The sequence below is a fragment of the Leucoraja erinacea genome, chromosome 4, assembly GCF_028641065.1.
Source record: "Leucoraja erinacea ecotype New England chromosome 4, Leri_hhj_1, whole genome shotgun sequence".
NCBI classification, from domain to species: Eukaryota; Metazoa; Chordata; class Chondrichthyes; order Rajiformes; family Rajidae; genus Leucoraja; species Leucoraja erinaceus.
This window is the reverse complement of record NC_073380.1, coordinates 100,651,352-100,675,221: the sequence shown is the minus strand read 5'-3', so window position 1 is coordinate 100,675,221 and position 23,870 is coordinate 100,651,352. Positions and strand designations below refer to the sequence as shown.

Genomic DNA, 23,870 nt, shown 5'->3' with positions numbered 1-23,870 from the left:
CGTACCTTTATATTCATATCTAGATTATTAATATATGTAACACACAGTAAAGGTCCCAGCACTGATCCCTGCAGTCACAGGCCTTTCATTGTAGAATTCACCCTCAACTATCACCTTCAGCAAGCCAAATTCGGATTCAATTTGGTAAATTGCCGAGGACAATGAATTCAAACTCAATCTAGCCAACCAAATGTAATTAGGGCCTTTATTTTATTTTCCATATCTGCCTATGCCAACTGGTGGCTCTCAAGAAAAGGGAAATGGTCCATGTCACACTCAGTAGCAGTGAACCAAGAGTTATAATCCGAGTGCAATTCCACGTGCAAGGTGGAGGTTTACCAAGTAACTTTAACTGTGCGATCTCTTAAACCAAATTGGTTATTCCAAGATATGATCGATTTTGACCTAACACTAGGTATTACCACATACCTCATCTTCTGTTTGTGCTAGTTCCTTCTTCAGTTCCTCCACACGCATCCTCAACTTCTTCACCTCAGATTCATGCTGTTCAACTCTTCTATTGGAATGAGTAAGCTCAGCCATCTTATCTTGGTATTGCTTCTTCAGTTTATTAAGGGCATGTCGAAGGTCAGACAGTTCCTAGAGTTACAAAAAAAGATTAATCTATTGACATAAATATGTTGACTAATTATCTTTAAGTTTATAAATCTAAGCAAAGGCCAAGAACACTGGCTTAGACGCCACCAAGGTTTCCAAGAGAATGACAGGATAGGTTTTACAAGTTTTTAACATAGAGGGTGGTGAGTATTTCAATTAAACCTGCTTGAGAAATAACTGCAGGCAGGTAAAATTACAACATTGAAAAGACATTTAGACAGGTGCATGCCCCTGTCCCACTTAGGAAACCTGAACGAAAACCTCTGGAGACTTTGTGCCCCGCCCAAGATTTCCGTGCGGTTCCCGGAGGTTTTTGTCAGTCTCCCTACCTGCTTCCACTACCTGCAACCTCCGGCAACCACCTGCAACCTCCGGGAACCGCACGGAAACCTTGAGTGGGGCGCAAAGTCTCCAGAGGTTTCCGTTCAGATTTCCTAAAGAGATATGGGCCAAACACAAGAAAATGGAACTAGCTCAAGTAGGAACCTTGGTTGCATTGACCACAACCATGCCAAAGGGCCTGTTGCTGTGCTGTGCAATATTTATTCTAAATAGTGATCAAAGCTCTGTATCCAGACCATTCAGTTTCAGATTGAATTCTTCTACTTCATTGATCAAGAATCCATTGGTTTTTTTTATTGAATTCATTTGAGTTTTGCTCTGTTGTTAGCAGTAATACCAATGTGAGACCCATGTTCAACTTTTAGACGGTTACATAATCTAAATCACATTTCAGTGCTATATTAAGGAAATATTGAGGAATAGTCTTTGGAATAAAATCTATAAGCCTGTCTCTTTCCTCAAGAGGCACATTGTTATATAAACTGGCCACAAAGTTTGGCTCTAAAGGGCCTGTCCCATGAGCATGCAACTCCATGCGGCAAGCTCGACCTAACGTGGTCGCTTGAACCGTACGGCCTCGCGGGGCCGTTCCCGCTTCGATCGTTGGAGCCATATGGAGTTGTGCGGAGGTGGTCCCGACCTCACGCGGGGCTCCGAAAAACTGACCGTGTAAAAAAATTCTGTGCGGCAACGGCCTGCCGGCCCGCAGCCGCCTCGACGCCGTATGCACCGCCTCGACGGGCGTGCGCAGTATCTCGACGCCGGACGTCACACACAAACTTCCCGCGGACTTCACTCGAACTTCACGTCACTCACTCGACCTCCGCACAGCCCCCGCTTCCGGTTTGGTCACACTCGCCGCATGCAGGCGCATACTGGTGGGACCGGCCCTGTACGGGGATCACTCCACCTCCGCGCGGCCCCCGCTTCCAGTTTGGTCGCGCTTGCCGCAATCAGGTCGCATGCTCATGGGCATCCTCCATTTGAATGGCATACTCATTCCACAGTATCAGCCAATGTGCCCGTGCATTTGGTAGAAGAGTTGGAGAAAGCATGATATAGGGTGGGTGATGAATTTTAAATACCACTGCCCATCAAAAGTAAGTAGAACAGACATATCAGGATGTCAATCGGTATGCAACATTGAATAATGTTGCTATCGTATTAACCTAACTCAGAATTAGAACATGCATGGAAACTGATGATGTCAGGAATAACAATTTCCTAGTATCCTCTCATTGCATCCTTTAATCTCTGTGGGGCATATTCAAAGAGAATTGCAATCAGGTCTAATTCTTTGTTACATGATGATATATATGACTTCCCGCAAGAAATACTTTACCAAGATAAATTAAAGTGAAATGTGTTAGTTGCAATAAAATATAATGATATTAGGAACTTCAATCTCTAGTGATGAAAAGGAGAATGCTGCATGCTCATGTTCAGCACTCAGTGCAAAATTAGTGCAGTTGATATTGATTCACAGGCAATAAACTGCATTCAGCATTCTTTGTTGCTTCTTATCCTGGTGAACGGATTTTGAATTAACCACGTAGATGGTAGTTCCTGCACCTGCATTAGATTTAATAATTTTCATTTAAAGCAGAGTTTTGGTAAATTTATGTTCGTAATTCAAAATAAAAATAGTACTATGCTGGTGAAAATTTACTGCACTCATACATCAGTTTTGCTCACATTTCTCAGTACTAGGAACAAATGTAATCAATATTTTCAGCGGGAATGGCATTCCGCTTGGTCTTTTTAATTCTGGTGCAAAGTTGCACAAAGCTACTTCAACATGCCAAAGTAGAACTGCCATGAGGTTTTCAAACCTACTGCTCTGGAAGTGGCAGTTATTTGCAGAACAGACAGATCTTACAACCCTGTATTCCTTGAATCCATGCTACATAAAGACCAAATTCTCACAACTCTATCATTGCAGTCAAAGAGCCTGTGAGCTCCCACAACCTGAAATGGAATCTAATGCCCCTGTCCCACTTAGGAAACCTGAACGAAAACCTCTGGAGACTTTGCGCCCCACCCAAGGTTTCCATGCGGTTCCCGGAGGTTCCCAGAGGTTGTTGTCAGTCTCCACTACCTGCAACCTCCGGCAACCACCTGCAACCTCCGGGAACCGCACGAGGATCACCTTCTTTCCGGCGGCTGTCAAAGTCTCCACGAGGTGACTTCCGACACACTTATTATTATTTTTTTTTATTCAAATCGTTTGCTATGTCGCTCTTAAAGGGAGATGCTAAATGCATTTCGTTGTCTCTGTACTGTACACTGACAATGACAATTAAAATTGAATCTGAATCTGAATCTAAGGACCAATCTAGGCATGCTGACTGCTGCCACGTGTGAGCGTTTGCTGCTCACTGCTGATCACTGTAGGTCATCTCAAGGAGAGACTGTTTTGCCGATGTTTCCTTCAGGCCATTGGAGCAAGCAGAGTAAGCACTTGCATTTACCTACATTGTAGGCTTCCCCACGATACAGTTATAAGCTTGCAGTGATCTCACTGTTAACTTCCTCCCCCCACGAGCCTCTGGGAATGATGAAGTCTTGGAGAGTCTCCATCGTTCCCCTGGACTGGGTAGTATAATTCACCAGTCTATCAAGGTGCTGTTGTCCCCCAGGAACACTCTCCCACTCACTCTGTTGTGTTCAAGAAGGAACTGCAGATGCTGGAAGATCAAAGGTACACAAAAATGCTGGAGAAACTCAGCGGGTGCAGCAGCATCTATGGAGCGAAGGAAATAGGCGACGTTTCGGGCCATTCGGCCCGAAACGTCGCCTATTTCCTTCGCTCCATAGATGCTGCTGCACCCGCTGAGTTTCTCCAGCATTTTTGTCTACCTCCCACTCACTCTCCTGCCTTTGAAGCATGCATTCATTCAGTCGCAAACCTCCATGCCAGTTTAAGACAGTGTTGCAATGGGAAATCCAAATCACACTCCTTGTGTACCTTTCACAAACACAGTGAGAGTGATCCCCAGAAAAATGGTCATGGAAAAGGTTCTGGGAAAAACTTTCAACTGGATATCCAATTTCATTGATGTTTGCTACCATTTCACAGACAGAAATAAGTACTGGATACTATGTGTGGTCACAAAACAACTTATTCAAGCCGGGTAGTGATTCAATTGATACTGGTTTTAAATTGGGGTCTTTTCAATACATGTGAAATTATACAGTTATTTTATTTTCAGATTCAGATTCAGATTCAGATTCAACTTTAATTGTCATTGTCAGTGTACAGTACAGAGACAACGAAATGCATTTAGCATCTCCCTGGAAGAGCGACATAGCAAATGATTTGAATAAAGAATAATAAGTGTCGGGGGGGGGGGGGGGGGGGGGTGATTGGCAGTCACCGAGGTACGTTGTTGAGTAGAGTGACAGCCGCCGGGAAGAAGCTGTTCCTCGACCTGCTGGTTCGGCAACGGAGAGACCTGTAGCGCCTCCCGGATGGTAGGAGGGTAAACAGTCCATGGTTGGGGTGAGAGCAGTCCTTGGCGATGCTGAGCACCCTCCGCAGACAGCGCTTGCTTTGGACACTCAATGGAGGGGAGCGAGGAACCGGTGATGCGTTGGGCAATTTTCACCACCCTCTGCAATGCCTTCCAGTCGGAGACAGAGCAGTTGCCATACCATACTTTGATGCAGTTGGTAAGGATGCTATTTTAATATAGACTGTATTAAATATGATCCAAATAATGCAACCTTCCAACTGCAAATTACTATAAAAACTGACACAATGCTGGAATCACTCAGTGGTCAAGCAGCATCACTGGAGAACATGGATAGGCGACGTTTTGGATCAGGACCCTTCATTAAGACAATTGTGTAAACAGTTAAAAATATATATAGTTAGATAGCATAATCTAATCCAATAAAAACTATAGCTACCTATAGTAAAATAACATTTGGTAAGTGTGGTTAACCCCTGTCAAACATTGTTCTGCTGAGTATATTTTCAACTCGGCAGAAAAAGTATTAAAATTTTGATCTAAAAGTTGTCATGGCTACATGCATCGTGCATTCACAAAACTGTTCACCTGGAATCGATTTAGGTTATCTTGTCGAGAGACAGTTGTCGAATTTGACGATTACACTGCAGCCCTTTCAGGCAGATATTAAGACTCAATGCGGTGGTGGGTAATGTTCAGCCTCGGGCATTGTTTGGCAATAAACACAAATCTTGGCATTCACATCTCTCCGCACAACAGAATAATGGGTTGGAGCTCGTGAACAAAAGGAATGTCACATGCTTTGTGCTATAATATAATTTCAAGTATCACACAGATCTCTGTTTTGATATATATGACCCAAAAGTCAGCTCCACTCTTTATTGAATGGAAGCATTTGTTTCTTCAATGTTTGTAACACTGGGAATAAACAATAGACTACTGTTGAGGCTAATATTTTAGACGGATGTGGTGTCACATAGACTTTTGTGTACATAGTATTTTTCGAAATCAGTTCATTATTTACAATTATTGTTCTGCTCTGCTAAATATTTGTCTGAGTGGAGCCACAGTGCAGATCTGATTAATCTTCCTTGTGCCTCCTCAACAGGATGCCTATTTGCTTTGACCTTCAACTCCCAGCCAGACAAAGCCAGAGGAAGCAAAACTGACAAGTGGAAATGGATCTGACAGCACAAACATTTCTCAGCCATGCGTTGTTATACCAGAGCTTGAAAAGTCAGTTTTGCAGTTTCACAACCAAGCAGCCATCTCCCATTTCCAAACCATCAATTAACGATGTTCAAAACACAGGACCATTCAAATACAATAATGCTGAACTCCCATAAATGAAGAGTTACAATTAAACACCTGTCATCAGCCATCGAATGGCTCAGTTTTAGCAGCAAACATTATGTACCCTAGATGATTAATATGACCTCATTTCAATTGTTTTAAATCGCTATGATTAATTATGGTTGCTGGGTTTTTTTTGGGGAAGTAGAAACCAAACTCATTCTTAAAATATTAGAAGAGAAAAACAGTAAATTTGGAGAGACTAGAAACTGTAGATGCTGAAATCATGAGCAAACATCGAGCTGGAGGAAGTCTGTGGATCAAACAACATCAGGGATATTTCGGGTTGGGACCATTCTTCAGACTGATGGAGTGGGGGGAAAAAGCTGGAAAAGGGAGGTGGAGGTAGGGCAATGTCTGACAAGTTATAGGTTGATACAGGTGTGAGGAGGGTTGTCAGATGGATGAAGTAAGTGACAGAGGCTAGAGGTGAAACGATCAGATAACAAAAGATGAGGAGAAATGAAATGTAATGGGGAAGTAGGGATATTAGTGAAATTGGACAGGGGGATAAAAGGGAAATATGGGACTGGGATGGACCAATGAGCATATGAAAGAGGGGAAGGAAGCAGGGTGACTTGGGTGGTGTAAGATGGGGGAGCCATCAGTAGGCACTGGGAAGAGGGACAAAGAAAAGAGAGGGGAGTACGGAGATATTACAAAATTCAATATTCATACTGTTGGGTTGTAAACTAACCAAGCAGGATTACATTGCATTACATATGGAGTGCACTTCTTTTCATAAAATGCTGAAAGTAATAAAAAGTGGAAAAGTTAATTCCCTGCTGAGATAACTCAAGATATATGTTTGTTACATTTATTAAGGAGAAGGTTATTGGATGTCAAATTTCATATTACTGCTGATGACCCTTCTAGATTTAGGTAACTTGGGCCAAACACAGAACTTTCAAAACTACAGACAACAGTTTGTGAAACTTATCCACATAAAATCATGTCCCCAATTATTTTAATTGTTTTCTTTTCCTCCCAAAATTAATATTTCCATAATTTGAGAATTGTCATAGAAACATAGATAGAACCATAGAAAATAGGTGGAGGAGGAGGCCATTTGGCCCTTCGAGCCAGCACCGGCATTCATTGTGATCATGGCTGATCGTCCCCTATCAATAACCCATGCCTGCCTTCTCCCCATATCCCTTAACTCCACTAGCCCCTAGAGCTCTATCTAACTCTCTCTTAAATCCATCCAGTGACTTGGCCTCCACTGCCCTATGGTCTGGAATTCCATACATTCACAACTCTCTGGGTGAAAATGTTTTTTATCACCTCAGTCTTAAATTACCTCCCCTTTATTCTAAGACTGTGGCCCCTGGTTCTGGACTCGCCCAACATTGGGAACATTATTCCTGCATCTAGCTTGTCCAGTCCTTTTATAATTTTACATGTTTCTATGAGATCCCCCATCTTTCTAAACTCCAGTGAATACAAGCCGTCTTTTCAACCTTTCCTCATATGACAGTCCAGCCATCCCAAGGATTAATCTTGTGAACCTACGCTGCACTGCCTCAATCACAACGATGTCCTTATAACCATATAACATATAACAATTACAGCACGGAAACAGGCCATATATATATTTCCCATCCATATAACTATCCAATTTATTTTTAAATGATAAAAAACGAACCTGCCTCCACCACCTTCACTGGAAGCTCATTCCACAAATTAGGAGACCAAAACTTTACACATTACTCCAGATGTGGTCTCACCAGAGCCCTATACAACTGTAGAAGAACCTCTTTACTCCTATACTGAAATCCTCTTGTTAAGAAGGCCAACATTTCATTAGCTTTCTTTACTACCTGTTGTACCTGCACGCCAACTTTCAGTGACCGGTGTACAAGGACACCCAGGTCTCGCTGCACCTCCCCCTTACCTAACCTAACCACATTGAGATAATAATCTGCCCCCTTGTTTTTGCCACCAAAGCGGATAACATCACATTTATCTATATTATACTGCATCTGCCACGCATCTGCCCACTCACTCAACCTGTCCAGGTCACCCTACAATCTCCTAACATCCTCCTCACAGTTCACTGCCACCCAGCTTTGTGTCATCTTGGTAGTGTTGCTCCTAATTCCCTCTTCCAAATCATTAATATATATGGTAAACAGTTGCGGCCCCAACACCGAGCCTTGCGGCACTCCACTCGCCACTGCCTGCCATTCTGAAAAGGACCTGTTCACTCCTACTCTTTGCTTCCGGTCTGCCAACCAATTTTGAGGAAGGACATTAATGCTATTGAGGGAGTGCAGTGTAGGTTCACCAGGTTAATTCCCAGGATGGTGGGACCCACATGAAAAAGTGGATCGACTAGGCTTACAGTAAATTTCACTGATTTAGGATGAGAGGGTATCTTACAGAAACATATAAAATTCTTAAGAATTGGAAAGTTTGCTAGATGCAGGAAAAATGTTCTCAATGTTGGGGAGTCCGGAACCAGGGGTCACAGTGTAAGTATAAGGGGAAGGCCATTTAGAACTGAGATGAGGAAAAACTTTTTTCACCCAGAGAGTTGTGAATCTGTGGAATTCTCAGCAACAAAAAGGATGAGAGGACACCTCATTGTAACTTACTGAATAGTGAAAGGCGTGATAGAGTGAATGTGGAGTGGATATTTCTACTAGTGGGAGAGTCTAGGACCAGAGCCCATAGCCTCAGAATAAAAGGACTTACCTATAGGAAGGAGTTGAGGATGAATTTCTTTAGTCAATCGGTGGTAAATCTGTGGAATTAATTGCCACAAAGGGCTGTGGAGGTCGCCAATGGATATTTTTAAGGTGGTCATTGATATATTCTTGATTAGTACGGGTGACAGGGGTTTGCGGGCGAAATTAGGAAAATGAGGTTGAGAGGGAAAGATAGATCAGCCATGATTTAATGGCAGAGTAGATATGATGGGCTGAATGGCCTAATTCTGCTACTAGATCTTATGAACTTTCCAAAATTATTTTACATAAGAGAGCCATATATTTTTTCTGGTTACTTTGAACAATCCATTAATAGTTCGCCATATAAAAAAAGATCTTGCGTCCCTGGATCATTGCACAGAATTCACTGCGAGAAGCAGGTGTGTGTGTGGGTGATAGATGAGAAAAAGTGTTTCTTTGTTTGTGGTTCCTCCTGGTTTAGTCAAAAGAACAGATGATAACCACAATCAAGGCTAATGCATTCATTAGACTGTTAATTTGCAGGAATTACTGGAGATTCACTCCTCTTTAAAATACACGGGTGTTATAACAAGGATAAATACAACCTTTCGGAAAGTAGTTTTACCTACAGAAGGAGAGGCAGAGCAGAGCATCAGTGACAAAAGTTCACTCCTGACCTTGGTGGTTGTGTGTGCGGAGTTTATGAGTTCTCCCAGTGGCTGTGCAAAAAGAATTAGAGTTGACGGACAATGAGAGAAAATAGGTTGTAAGGGAGCATGGAATTATGAATTGATTTCACAGTGGACTCCTGTGCATCGGCAAGGCCAAGCGCTGGCTCAGCGATCCTTTCGCTGAACACCTCCACCTAAACCTACCTGATCTCCCGGTTGCTCAACACTTTAACTACCCCTTCCATTCCCACACTGACCATTCTTTCCTGGGCCTCCTCCATTGTTAGCAGATATCCAGCGGAAATTGGAGGAACAGCACCTTATATTTTGCCTGGACAGCTTACACCCCAGAGGTATGAACATTGACTTCTCTAACTTCAAGTAACCCTTGCTTTCACTCTCTCTCCATCCCCATTCCGTCTCCAGTTCTCCCACCAGTCTTACAGTCTCCGACTAAATGTTATCTCTGTACTGCCCACCCCCCCTGACATCAGTCTGAAGGAGGGTCTCGACCTGAAACGTCACCCACTCCTTCTCTCCAGAGTTGCTGCCTGTCCTGCTGAGTTACTCAAGCATTTTCATTCTATGGAATTATGAAGAACTAGAATGGGGTAACTCAGCTTGGAGCCTGCACAAAAGCAACAGGTCAAATAGCCTCTTTCTGTGGTGTTACAAGTTAGAAAACATGTATATAATTATCCAGTCCAACATATAATGAAACCCACTAACCTGAGAAGAATCATGGCCATTATACAAAATCATTTATCTTTGATAGAAGAGTACTATCTCTTGAAATAAGGTTTGATCAAGTTTCGAGAATAGATTAAATCCACTCACAAACCATAAGGGGTTCAAACAGCCACAAAGAGACAAGAGGAATGCCAGCCAAGAAATTCAACTTTGCATAAAAATACTCGCCTAAATGTCTTAGTGCAGTAGACCCCTGTCAATTTGTACCAAACCACTGGGAAATGATTTTTTTTATTTTTTTATTTTTTTTAATTCTAATTTATTTTTTTAATATGTTTTAATATTTATTATTTATTTATTTTTGTGATACTGACTGTAAAGGGAAATTCATTTCGTTGTCTCTAATTGAGACAATGACAATAAATTTGAATACAATACAATACAATACAAGAGTATTATGGGCAAAAGTGAAAAGGATGCAAAAGTCTCTTCCGCAGTTGACAGATTAACCAAGCATGATTTTAGGAGTCACATGCAACCGGCATTAAGCCATTACGGCTGGAGTCCTTTCGGGAGCAGTTCTCAACAGGATCCGCAGCTCCAAGAAATAAGGCTGCTTGATGTGCACTCTTGCAGGGGAGTAGCAGGACACTGGTCAGGGCAGTGCAGTGCAGGGTTGGAGATTATTTCACCAGAGCTGAACACTTAAAGACAGGAATTAAGCACTTGGAAGCTCTCCATCGCCAAAATAAATAGCATTCAAAAGAAGAATCACTAGATCATTCTTCCTGAACTCTACATCCCGAGAATAATATACTAAATATAACATTATATTTCCCACCCTATTAAATATATGGTCTCCATTGAAGAATGACGAGAAATCTGGGTGATCATATCTGACATGGACAAAATCAACTGTTAAAAATTGAACCAGCTTGTAACCAGAGACATTCTCTATTGAGGAGGAGCATGAGGGTAGGCTAGCTCTCAGAGCATTCGAAACACTTGCTGATAGTGACCAGAATTTGCACAATGCATGTTCACTCCCCCCAAACCCAAATCCCAACCTGTTACCCCCTCCAATTCAGTCCACAAAAGTAGCAACTGAAGTCCTAAATAAAAACAAAAATGGGTTTTTATTTTAGATTTCCATCATCTACAGTTTTCTTGAACTTCACGACCTACTCCGTCTTTGTTGCTTCTTTAACAAGAGGTTGTGCATAATGGGTTTTTATGGTGAGGGACAGTAATTGTAGAATAATCACACTTAGCATAACCTGGAAGTTGCGTTTCTTCCCTGAGACATGGGTGTCTTTGGCAAAGTTGGATGTTGGTCAATCCCAGTTGCTCCAAGATCTTCCCCATGAAGCTCTGATAGTAAGATATAACCACATCGTTTGCTGGCCTTATGATGAATAAATCAAGAATCAACTAACACAACCTGAATAAATGTGAATCAGAATGAACTAAAGAACAAAATTAAGTGAGATAACAAGGAAAGTAATTTCTAATATTTCAGCAAATGATAAGGGAGTCATTGAAATCAACATTAGAAAGAAAATACATCAAAACCCCAAATAATATGTAAAAAGAGCAAGTGTGAAAGGTATAGCAGCAGATGAACATAAAAGTTGAGAATGCTATAACAGTAAGAGATTAAGTAAAACCCATAAAAATGCAAATGGCGTAAAAAATGATAACATGCAGAATGTAGTCAATATTCTGAATGATTTCTTCCTCAAAGTTGTTAACAAAAGTTGATTTGCCCTCCAGAAACATAGATAACCAAAGTCAAAAGAATCATTTTGTTGCAAATGATCTGGAAGTCATAGATAAGCTAAATGAGCTCAAAAATGAATAAAGCCTTAGGGATAGATGGCACTTATCCCGGATTTCTAAAAGAGACGAGGTTGGAGACTTGCAAAGGGCCCACATCACTTCTGAGAGAATTATTGGACCCTTGTGAGATAAAAAAACTTCACTCCTCATGCATTACAACATTCAATTATGCGTAAATGATTAAAGTGTTCTTACATTTATTGACCTTTTCGGAAACCAGATCCATTCATCAATCTCCCTTGGAACAATAGTTTATTGATGTGGCACTAACAACCTGGTTCCTTTCCTGAACAGAGTTTTTATAGTATTCGTCTGATATGTTAAAACTAATATCCTAGCCTCAACTATTCTGACTGTGATTATCTCACGTTGATAGTTGTTATTTAAGGCAGAAAGTGACTCGAGAAACCGCAGATGCTGGAAATTTATGAACAAAAAGACAAAGTGATGACAAAGAGATGGAGGAGTCTAAATGAATATCACAATCCTTAATGGTTCAATTTATATCATTTTAGGGTATAGTGGGATTAAATCAATTTAGAATTTAATTGGAATGAGTTGTGAATTTATGGAATTCCCTGCCACAGCGGAGGTCAAGTCACTGGATGGATTTAAGAGAGAGTTAGATAGAGCTCTAGGGGCTAGTGGAGTCGAGGGATACGGGGAGAAGGCAGGCATGGGTTATTGATAGGGGACGATCAGCCATGATCACAATGAATGGCGGTGCTGGCTCGAAGGGCCGAATGGCCTCCTCCTGCACTTATTTTCTATGTTTCTATGTAGAAGATATGTTTTCCCAGTTTCTGCATTTTCTTGTACGGTTTTTAGCCCAGAGGCTTCAAGTAGTGTGGGAATGGAAAATCAACCTCATTAATCTTCTCAGTAATATCTTTAGCTTATCTCTCATTGGTTTATTTGGTTAAAACCCAACTGAGCACACCACCTGCCTTCTGCAGCATATTTTGGTTCAGCACACTCTTTGCTTCATTCCTTTGTAGTTAGAATGAAATGGATTTGCGTCCTCCTGCCGGCTCCCCCCACCCTGATTTTGGAAGAGGAAGGATGGGGCCCCACAAACCTGTCTATATCGACGGGACAATGGTGGTGAGAGTCAAAAGCTTCTAACTACTGGGCGTGCATATTTCTGAATATCTTTCCTGGACCCAGCACACTGGTGCAATTCTGAATAAAGCACATCAACCCCTCTATTTCCTGAGAAGATTGCGGAGAGTCGGTATGTCAGAGAGGACTCTCTCGAACTTTTACAGATGTACAGTAGGGATCATATTCACTGGTTGCATCAAGGCCTCGTTCGACAACTTGAATGCCAACAATAATTGTTCGGCACGGACTTGTAGGGCCGAGATGGACTGTTTCCGTGCTGTAATTGGTATACGGTTATATGGTTATATGGAGAGAACAAGACTGCAAAAAGTGGTAAACACTGCCCAGTCCATCACAGGTTCTGACCTCCCCACCATCGAAGGGATTTACAGGAGCCACTGCCACAAAAAGGCAGCCAGCATCATCAGAAACCCACATCACCCTGGCCACACACTCTTTGCACTCCTGCCATCAGAAAGAAGATATAGAAGCCTAAAAATTGTAACATCCAGGTTCAGGAACAGCTTCTTCCCGACAGCCATCAGGCAATTAAACACTACAACCTCCAAATAAACTCTGATCTACATAGACTTGAGCCATTGGTTTAGGCTTTATACTGGACTTTTTTTTGCTTATTATATTGTTTGCCAAGTACTATGTTTACATTGAAGGTAGACACAAAATGCTGGAGTAAGTCAGCGGGTCAGGCAGCATCTCTGGAGCGAAGGAATGGGTGACGCTTCGGGTCAAGTCCCTTCTTCTATGTTTACATATTATGCTGTGCTGGAGCAAGTAAAATTTTAATTGTTCTGTCTGGGACATATGGCAATAAAACAATCGTGACTCTTGACTACTTTTCTTGAACGGCAAGGCTCCGGCCTGCATTTCACACAAAACTCTGCTGAAACTGGAGGATGCCTTCTGTCTGTTCTGCCAAGTTGGAAACTCAATGTGCCACTTTAACAGCACAGGAAGCCAAATATGGGCCCCGCAGGATAAATCTGATTACTTGCTGCTCAGGCTCCCTCGTATATCCCCCAAACCCAAAACTGTAAATGAACGGCCACAAGAGTATCCAATTAGTTACGGCATTTTGTCATCTCCTACCACCGAGCTGTTTCTTCACTCACAGTGCCATCAGGAGTTAAAATTATACCACCCTTCAAATGATTAATTAGTTTAGTTTAGAGATACAACATGGAAACAGCTCCTTCAGCCCATCGAGTCCATACTGACCACTCTAGTTCTATGTTATCCCATTTTCTCATCCACTCCCTACACTCTAGGGACAAATTACAGAGGCCAATTGAGCAACAAACCCGCACATCTTTAGGATGTGGGAGGAAACCCCTGGAGTACCCTGGGTCACATGGGAGAACGTGCAAACTCCACATAGACAGCACCCAAGGTCAGGATCTAACCCGGGTCTCTGACGCTGTGATGCAGTAAACTGTTGAGCCAAAACCAAAAAGGCCTAAGGCAGGCAAGGCCATTGTAGTGGGAGACTCCATCGTGAGAGGTACGGACAGGGGTTTCTGCGGCAACAGACGGGATGCGAGGATGGTGTGCTGCCTTCCCGGTGCCAGGATCCAGGATGTCACGGACAGAGTGCAGAAAATCCTCAAGGGCGAAGGTGAACATCCGCAAGTGGTAGTGCATGTCGGCACAAACGATGTCGGAAAGAAGGGGATGAATATTCTGCAGCGTGACTTTAGAGAGCTCGGAAAAATGTTGAAAAGCAGGACCTCCAGGGCTGTTATCTCCAGTTTGCTTCCAGTTCCCCGTGCTGGCGAGAGCAGGAACAGGGAGATACGGGACCTGAACGTGTGGCTGAGGAACTGGTGCACGGCGCAGGGATTTAGATTCTTAGATCACTGGGATCTGTTTTGGGGTAAGGGGGAACTGTACAAAAGGGACGGATTGCATCTTAACAGGTGTGGGACCAGCATTCTGGCAGGCAGGTTTGCCACTGCTACACGGGTGGCTTTAAACTGAATAAGGGGGGGAGGGGGGGTGTTGAACGGGACAGTGGAGGATGGAGTTAAAGGGAAAGGGTTTCTTAAATGTGTGAGCGTAGAGACCGAAGGGTGTAAAATGAGGGTAGAAGAAATAGGTAGCAAGGTGAAAAGTAAAAGTGGCAGGCAGACAAAACCAGGGCAAAAATCAAAAAGGGCCACTTTTCAACATAATTGTATAAGGGGTAAGAGTGTTGTAAAAACAAGCCTGAAGGCTTTGTGTCTCAATGCAAGGAGCATTCGTAATAAGGTGGATGAGTTGAATGTGCGGATAGCTATTAATGACTATGATATAGTTTGGATCACGGAGACATGGCTCCAGGGTGACCAAGGCTGGGAGCTGAACATCCAGGGATATTCAATATTCAGGAGGGATAGACAGAAAGGAAAAGGAGGTGGGGTAGCGTTACTGATTAGAGAGGGGATTAATGCAATGGAAAGGAAGGACATTAGTTTGGAGGATGTGGAATCGGTATGGGTAGAGCTGCAAAACACTAAGGGGCAGAAAACGCTGGTGGGTGTTGTGTACAGGCCACCTAACAGTAGTAGTGAAGTTGGAGATGGTATCAAACAGGAAATTAGAAATGCGTGCGACAAAGGCAAAACGTTTATAATGGGTGAATTCAATCTACATATAGATTGGGTGAATCAAATTGGCAGGGGTGCTGAGGAAGAGGATTTCTTGAAATGTATGCGGGATAGTTATCTAAATCAACATGTAGAGGAACCAACGAGAGAGCATGCTATTTTAGACTGGGTATTGAGTAATGAGGAAGGGTTAGCAATCTTGTTGTACGTGCCCCCTTGGGCAAGAGTGACCATAATATGGTTGAGTTCTTCATTAGGATGGAGAGTGACATTGTTAATTCAGAAACAATAGTTCTGAACTTAAAGAAAGGTAACTTTGAGGGTATGAGACGTGAATTGGCCAAGATTGACTGGCAATTAATTCTAAAAGGGTTGACGGTGGATATGTAATGGAAGACATTTAAAGACTGCATGGATGAACTACAAAAATTGTTCATCCCAGTTTGGCAAAAGAATAAATCAGGGAAGGTAGTACATCCATGGATAACAAGGGAAATCAGGGATAGTATCAAAGCGAAGGATGATGCGTACAAATTAGCCAGAAAAAGCAGCATACCGGAGGACTGGGAGAAATTCAAAGACCAGCAGAGGAGGACAAAGGGCTTAATTAGGAAAGGAAAAAATAGATTATGAAAGAAAACTGGCAGGGAACATAAAAACTGACTGCAAAAGTTTTTATAGATATGTGAAAAGAAAGAGATTAGTTAAAACAAATGTAGGTCCCTTGCAGTCAGAAACAGGTGAGTTGATCATGGGGAACAAGGATATGGCGGACCAATTGAATAACTACTTTGGTTCCGTCTTCACTAAGGAAGACATAAATAATTTGCCGGAAATAGCAGGGGACCGCGGGTCAAAGGAGTTGGAGGAATTGAGTGAAATCCAGGTTAGCCGGGAAGTGGTGTTGGGTAAATTGAATGGATTAAAGGCCGATAAATCCCCAGGGCCAGATAGGCTGCATCCCAGAGTACTTAAGGAAGTAGCTCCAGAAATAGTGGATGCATTAGTAATAATCTTTCAAAACTCTTTAGATTCTGGAGTAGTTCCTGAAGATTGGCGGGTAGCAAACGTAACCCCACTTTTTAAGAAGGGAGGGAGAGAGAAAATGGGGAATTACAGACCAGTTAGTCTAACATCGGTAGTGGGGAAACTGGTAGAGTCAGTTATTAAAGATGGGATAGCAGCACATTTGGAAAGTGGTGAAATCATTGGACAAAGTCAGCATGGATTTACGAAACGTAAATCATGTCTGACGAAACTTATAGAATTTTTCGAGGATGTAACTAGTAGCGTGGATAGGGGAGAACCAGTGGATGTGGTGTATCTGGACTTCCAGAAGGCTTTCGACAAGGTCCCACATAAGAGATTAGTATACAAACTTAAAGCACAAGGCATTGGGGGTTCAGTATTGATGTGGATAGAGAACTGGCTGGCAAACAGGAAGCAAAGAGTAGGAGTAAACGGGTCCTTTTCACAATGGCAGGCAGTGACTAGTGGGGTACCCCAAGGCTCAGTACTGGGACCCCAGCTATTTACAATATATATTAATGATCTGGATGAGGGAATTGAAGGCAATATCTCCAAGTTTGCGGATGACACTAAGCTGGGGGGCAGTGTTAGCTGTGAGGAGGATGCTAGGAGACTGCAAGGTGACTTGGATAGGCTGGGTGAGTGGGCAAATGTTTGGCAGATGCAGTATAATGTGGATAAATGTGAGGTTATCCATTTTGGTGGCAAAAACAGGAAAGCAGACTATTATCTAAATGGTGGCCGATTGGGAAAGGGGGAGATGCAGCGAGACCTGGGTGTCATCGTACACCAGTCATTGAAGGTAGGAATGCAGGTGCAGCAGGCAGTAAAGAAAGCAAATGGTATGTTAGCTTTCATTGCAAAAGGATTTGAGTATAGGAGCAGAGAGGTTCTACTGCAGTTGTACAGGGTCTTGGTGAGACCACACCTGGAGTATTGCGTACAGTTTTGGTCTCCAAATCTGAAGGAAGGACATTATTGCCATAGAGGGAGTGCAGAGACGGTTCACCAGACTGTTTCCTGGGATGTCAGGACTGTCTTATGAAGAAAGACTGGATAGACTTGGTTTATACTCTCTAGAATTTAGAAGATTGAGAGGGGATCTTATAGAAACTTACAAAATTCTTAAGGGGTTGGACAGGCTAGATGCAGGAAGATTGTTCCCGATGTTGGGGAAGTCCAGGACCAGGGGTCACAGCTTAAGGATAAAGGGGAAATCCTTTAAAACCGAGATGAGAAGAACTTTTTTCACACAGAGAGTGGTGAATCTCTGGAACTCTCTGCCACAGAGGGTAGTTGAGGCCAGTTCATTGGCTATATTTAAGAGGGAGTTAGATGTGGTCCTTGTGGCTAAGGGGATCAGGGGGTATGGAGAGAAGGCAGGTACGGGATACTGAGTTGGATGATCAGCCATGATCATATTGAATGGCGGTGCAGGCTCGAAGGGCCGAATGGCCTACTCCTGCACCTAATTTCTATGTTTCTATGTTAGTAGCTCTGCCAACTGTGACACTGTGCTGACCTGGTCTTACTGATTCTCAAGTAAGACCATCACATCTGATCTATGATGTTACAATGTGCACAGGCTTAGCCCATTGGACCCATCTGTGCTTGAATGTTTCTTCCACACAGGTGACAATAAAGGCTATCTATCTATCTATAATGATGCTGTAGCGCCAATGGTTGTAGATTATTGAGATTCTCCTTTCCTCTTTGCTTTCTCCATTCTAGTTTCCTTGTGTGAAAGAGTACCACGCTTTATGCAGGTTAGCCCAGTGAGATGTTCCAATGCTCATTGTTCCCAGTAGTGTGTGTCAAAGTTAAAATTACTCAGGGATGTTCAAAGACAGTCTTTGAAACTCTTTCTCTATTCACCATGTATTTGTTAGCCCTCATGGTAGGGCACTGCAAATAGTTGTTTACTATAGCTTGTCCATAACCCGACATGCAGGTAATCTTAACCGTCTAATGTTAACCCTTTTATGTGCTTTTTAAAATCGTTTTATTGTTTCATTGACGTTGTTTTATTATTCATACATTTGTCGTATTGCTTATTTTGCAATTTTTAATTATTGACTATTTTATTTTTTCTTTCCTGTAAAGCACCTTGAATTGCTGTTTGCACGAATGGTGCTATACAAATAAACTTGCCTTGCCTTGCCTTGCCTTGAAACAGCAGCTTTGGTGTGCTTGCATGCATGGTAGGGCACTGCAAAAGGCACAGTGCACATACTGGAGTCGAGTTTAATTTGGGACCACAGAGTCCAACTGATTCAAGCCACTGTACCCTAAAATAATATAAATTGATAGAATAAGGATGGTGAAGTTGATCGAGATCTCCTCCATCTCTTTATAATCACAGTTGATGAACAGCTTCATTACAATTGGCATGAAACATAGAAGCAGGGAAACATAGAAAATAGGTGCAGTAGTAGGCCATTCGGCCTTCGAGCCTGCACCGGCATTTAATATGATCATGGCTGATCATCCAACTCAGTATCCTGTACCTGCCTTCTCTCCATACCCCCTGATCCCTTTAGCCACAAGCGCCACATCTAACTCCTTCTTAAATATAACCAGTGAACTGGCCTCAACTACTTTCTGTGGCAGATAATCCACAGATTCACCACTCTCTGTGTGACATTTTTTTTCTCATCTCAGTTCTAAAAGACTTCCCCCTTATCCTTAAACTGTGACCCCTTGTTCTGGACTTCCCCAACATCTGGAACAATCTAGCCTGTCCAACCCCTTAAGAATTTTGTAAGTTTCTATAAGATCCCCCTCAATCTTCTAAATGCTAGCGAATACAAGCCGAGTCTATCCAGTCTTTCTTCATATGAAAGTCCTGCCATCCCAGGAATCAGTCTGGTGACCACAATGTCTTTCCTCAGATTAGGAGACCAAAGCTGTACGCAATACTCCAGGTGTGGTCTCACCAAGACCCTGTACAACTGCAGTAGAACCTCCCTGCTCCTATACTCAAATCCTTTTGCATTGAAATGGTTGAAGATGCAAACATCCCAATGTTTTTTTTTCCCCAGCAGAGCCATATACCAGAAAAATAAAACCTATCTTGGCTAAATTTCTCCTGGAATTATTCAGTGAAAGAGTACAATATATTTTCTTCGCCTGCTTGGTATTACTTTTCAAAAGAAAGAAACATTTAGAATAATTAAAACAGTGGTTGCACCATGATCATGGGTTTTAAACAGAATGTCACCACCCAGTAATGCCTCATTGATAATTATCCCCTTTAAATTTGACATAAGTAAGCTGCAATCAAAGTTGAAAGCAGTTTGGTATTATAGAAAGTTGTATTTATTACGCACTTGACAATAAAATGCAAAGAACAGCTGGTCAGCGTACTAATTCGATTATGAAATACTCATGACTCTATTATTGCTAGACAATTTATTATGGTATTTTAGAAAATGTAATTAATTCCATGGCAATAGTTATAAAGCCATTATATTTGCACAGCATGTTCATCACAATGACTTCTCAAAGTCATTTTCATTTTAATGTTTTACTTGCAATGATGATTTTAATTATTACAAATAACCTGGTTCAAGTTAATATTTTCTATTCAGGGTAATCCACAAAGATAAAGATATGTTTTGCAATACTTTCACAAAATTACACAAATAAGTTAAAAAGGAGAACATATGAGAATTCTTTACTCATGCATTAATAACTTAGTTGCACCTTATGAAAAGCCTGTCATATACAGCTGAGGGGGAAAAAAATCACAAGGCATTACAATGAGGAGTTTACAGTGCCCTCCATAATGTTTGGGACAAAGACCCATCATTTATTTATTTGTCTTTGTACTCCACAATTTGAGATTTGTAAGAGAGAAAAATCACATGTGGTTAAAGTGCACTTTGTCAGATTTTAATTAAGGCCATTTTTATACATTTTGGTTTCACCATGTAAATTACAGCAGTGTTTATACATAGTCCCCCCCCATTTCAGGGCAGCATAATATTTGGGACACAGCAATGTCATGTAAATTAAAGTAGTCCTTCTGCAGTTGTACAGAGCCCTAGTGAAACCACACCTGGAGTATTGTGTGCAGTTTTGGTCCCCTAATTTGAGGAAGGACATTCTTGCTATTGAGGGGGTGCAGCGTAGGTTTACAAGGTTAATTCCCAGGGTGGCGGGACTGTCATATGCTGAGAGAATGGAGCAGCTGGGCTTGTACACTCTGGAGTTTAGAAGGATGAGAGGATATCTCATTGAAACATATAAGATTGTTAAGGGCTTGGACACGCTAGAGGCAGGAAACATGTTCCTGATGTTGGGGGAGTCCAGAACCAGGGGCCACAGTTTAAAAATAAGGAGTAAGCCATTTAGAACGGAGACGAGGAAACACTTTTTCTCACAGAGAATGGTAAGTCGGTGGAATTCTTTGCCTCAGAGGGCGGTGGAGGCTGGTTCTCTGGATGCTTTCAAGAAATAGCTAGATAGGGCTCTTAAAAATAGCGGAGTCAGGGGATATAGGGAGAAGGCAGGAATGGGGTACTGATTGGGGATGATCAGCTATGATCACATTGAATGGTGGTGTTGGCTCGAAGGGCCCAATGGCCTACTCCTGCACCTATTGTCAATTGTCTATTGTCTATAATCATGTATTTTGTTGCATATATCCTTTGCATACATCTTGAAGTCTGCGATTCATGGACATCACCAGTTACTGTATATCTTCTCTGGTGATGCTCTGCCAGGCCTGCATTGCAGCCAGCTTTAGCTTATTGGGGATGATCAGCTATGATCACATTGGGGGCTAGTCCCTTTCAGTTTTCTCTTCAGCATATAAAAGGCATGCTCAATTGGGTTCAGATCGGGTGATTGATTTGGCCACTCAAGAATTTACCATTTTTTTAGCTTTGAAAAACTCCTTTGGTGCTTTAACAGTATGTTTGAGATCATTGTCTTGCTGTAGAATGAACCGCCGGCCAATGAGTTTTGAGGCATTTGTTTGAACTTGAGCAGATAGGATCTGACTGTACACTTCAGAATTCACAATGTTACTACCATCAGCAGTTGTATCATCAACGAAGATAAGTGAGCCAGTACCTTCAGCAGCCGTACATGCCCAGGCCATAACCCCCCCACCTCCACCATTTTTCACAGATGAGATGGTATGCTTTGTATCCTGTGCAGTTCCTTCTCTCCTCCATACTTTGCTCTTACCATCACTCTGATACAAGTTAATCTTTGTCTCATCTGTCCACAAGACCTTTTTCCAGAACTGTGGTTGCTCTTTTAAGTAGTTCTTGGCAAACTGTAACCTGGTCATCCTATTTTTGCAGCGACCCAGTGGTTTGCATCTTGCAGTGTAGCCTCTATTTCTGTTCATGAAGTCTTCTGTAGACAGTGGTCATTGACAAATCCACACCTGACTCCTGAAGAGTGTTTCTGATCTGGTGTTTGGAGATTTTTCGTTATTGTAGAGAGAATTCTGTCATCAGCTGTGGAGGTTTTCCTTGGCCCGCCAGTCACTTTGCGATTAGTAAGCTCACCAGTGTGCTCTCTTTCTTCTTAATGATATTACAAACAGTTGATTTTGGTAAGCCTAAGGTTTGCCTGATGTCTATAACAATTTTATTCTTGTTTCTCAGTCCGAGGAGGCCTCAAGCTCCATGGATGGAAGACCGCAGAGCGTCTGGAAAAAGTTTCCCATGATCCCCTCCCCCTCCCCCCACACAAGACAAACTGGAGATAATTTACACAAACTCTTATCAATTACTAAAAATTAAAAAAAATTAAAAATGAATAGATAGCTGCCATCGTACGATGCCCCTGGCGTATAAAAACTGCCTTTATTAAAATCTAACAATGTGTTCTTTAACCACATGTGATTTTTATTCTATTAAAACTTTCAAGTTGTGGAGAACAGAGGCAAATAAATAAATGATGGATGTTTGTCTCAAACATTATGGAGGGCACTGTAAAATCTAAGGCTTGCAAAGGAGCAAACTGGTGTGAAATGCTTGTTATATACAGGTGAGGGAGAAAAAAAACAAGGCATTACAATGAGTAGTTAATATCGGCTGAAAGCAGCTCACCTGGGACATACGGATTAGAAAGATAAAGGGTATGTTTGGGAAAAGGTATGGAAGGGAAAAGTGGCTGGGAAGCCTCATTTTGGGGGATTTCGAAGACAACATCATTAGGAATAGTTATGGGCCTGTCCCACTTACACGACTTTTTCGGTGACTGCCGGTACCTGTCATAGGTCGTTGCAGGCCGCCAAAAATTTTCAACATATCGAAAATCCAGCGGCGATCAGAAAGACGCCACGGATCTTTGGGCGACTGAGGGACACTACTCACGACCATAAAGGCAACACCGCGGCGACATTTCGCGGGGTGAAACCTGTATGGTCGTGAGTAGTCGCCCAAAGAGTCGTACCTTGTAGCTATATGGGTCAACAAGATGGTGAAGAATGCATACAGCTGGCTTGCATTTATCACACAGGGCACTGAGGACAAGTGTCAGGATGTTTAAGAAGGAACTGCAGATGCTGGAAAATCGAAGGTAGGCAAAAATGCTTGAGAAACTCAGCGGGTGAGGCAGCATCTATGGAGCGAAGGAAATAGGCGACGTTTCGGGTCGAGACCCTTCTTCAGAAGAAGGGTCTCGATCCGAAACATCGCCTATTTCCTTCGCTCCATAGAAGTGACTCATACGCTGAGTTTTCTACAGCATTTTTGTCTACAAGAGTCAGGATGGCATGTGGGTGAGTCTGGAGCTGGAATATTTTGTGTAGTTCTGGTGGCCATACTGTAAATCACAACTATGGTAGAGAGGGTACAGAAAAGATTCACAAGGATGGTGCCAATACTGGAGGTATTTTTAGTTATAAAGAGAGACCGATATACATAAATGTTCGATTAACGCAAGACAAAAAAACAATTTAAAATTCTACACAGATTATATTATTCGAAAACTAGACTGCACAAATTCTACCCAAATACTTCCCCCATTTATAACCATATAACCATATAACAATTGCAGCACGGAAACAGGCCATCTCGGCCCTACAAGCCCGTGCCGAACACATTTTTTTCACCTTAGTCCCACCTGCCTGCACTCATACCATAACCCTCCATTCCCTTCTCATCCATATGCCTATCCAATTTATTTTTAAATTTATGACAAATGTTTATCTCAAAATGCCACTATAACACACTCTTTTGTCTCTTGTATAAAACTACATAAATGTTGGAGCGAAATCTTTGAAATTTTCACAAAATTACTTAAGATAAAACTTGATCCTAACACTGAAATTATTATATTCGGATTAATGGAAGACGAGAATAAACTGAATATGTTTCAAAAATCTTTTCTTAATTATGGTTTAATAACGGCAAAAAAACATACTGATATTTTGGAAAATTAAATCGATACCAACGCTTAAAATGTGGATTTCAAACATGTCGGAAACCCTACATCTTGAAGAATGCA

At 42.0% G+C, this 23,870-nt stretch overlaps 1 protein-coding gene across 1 annotated transcript in view; it reads right to left on the bottom strand.

The window, feature by feature from the left end:
* The window catches only part of LOC129696734 (coiled-coil domain-containing protein 102A-like), a 466,367-nt gene that overhangs the window by 176,559 nt on the left and 265,938 nt on the right, over positions 1 to 23,870 (bottom strand). The window contains exon 7 of the mRNA XM_055634868.1: positions 430 to 600. Coding sequence (XP_055490843.1) covers positions 430 to 600 — 171 coding nt within the window. The remainder of the gene's footprint in view (positions 1 to 429; positions 601 to 23,870) is intronic.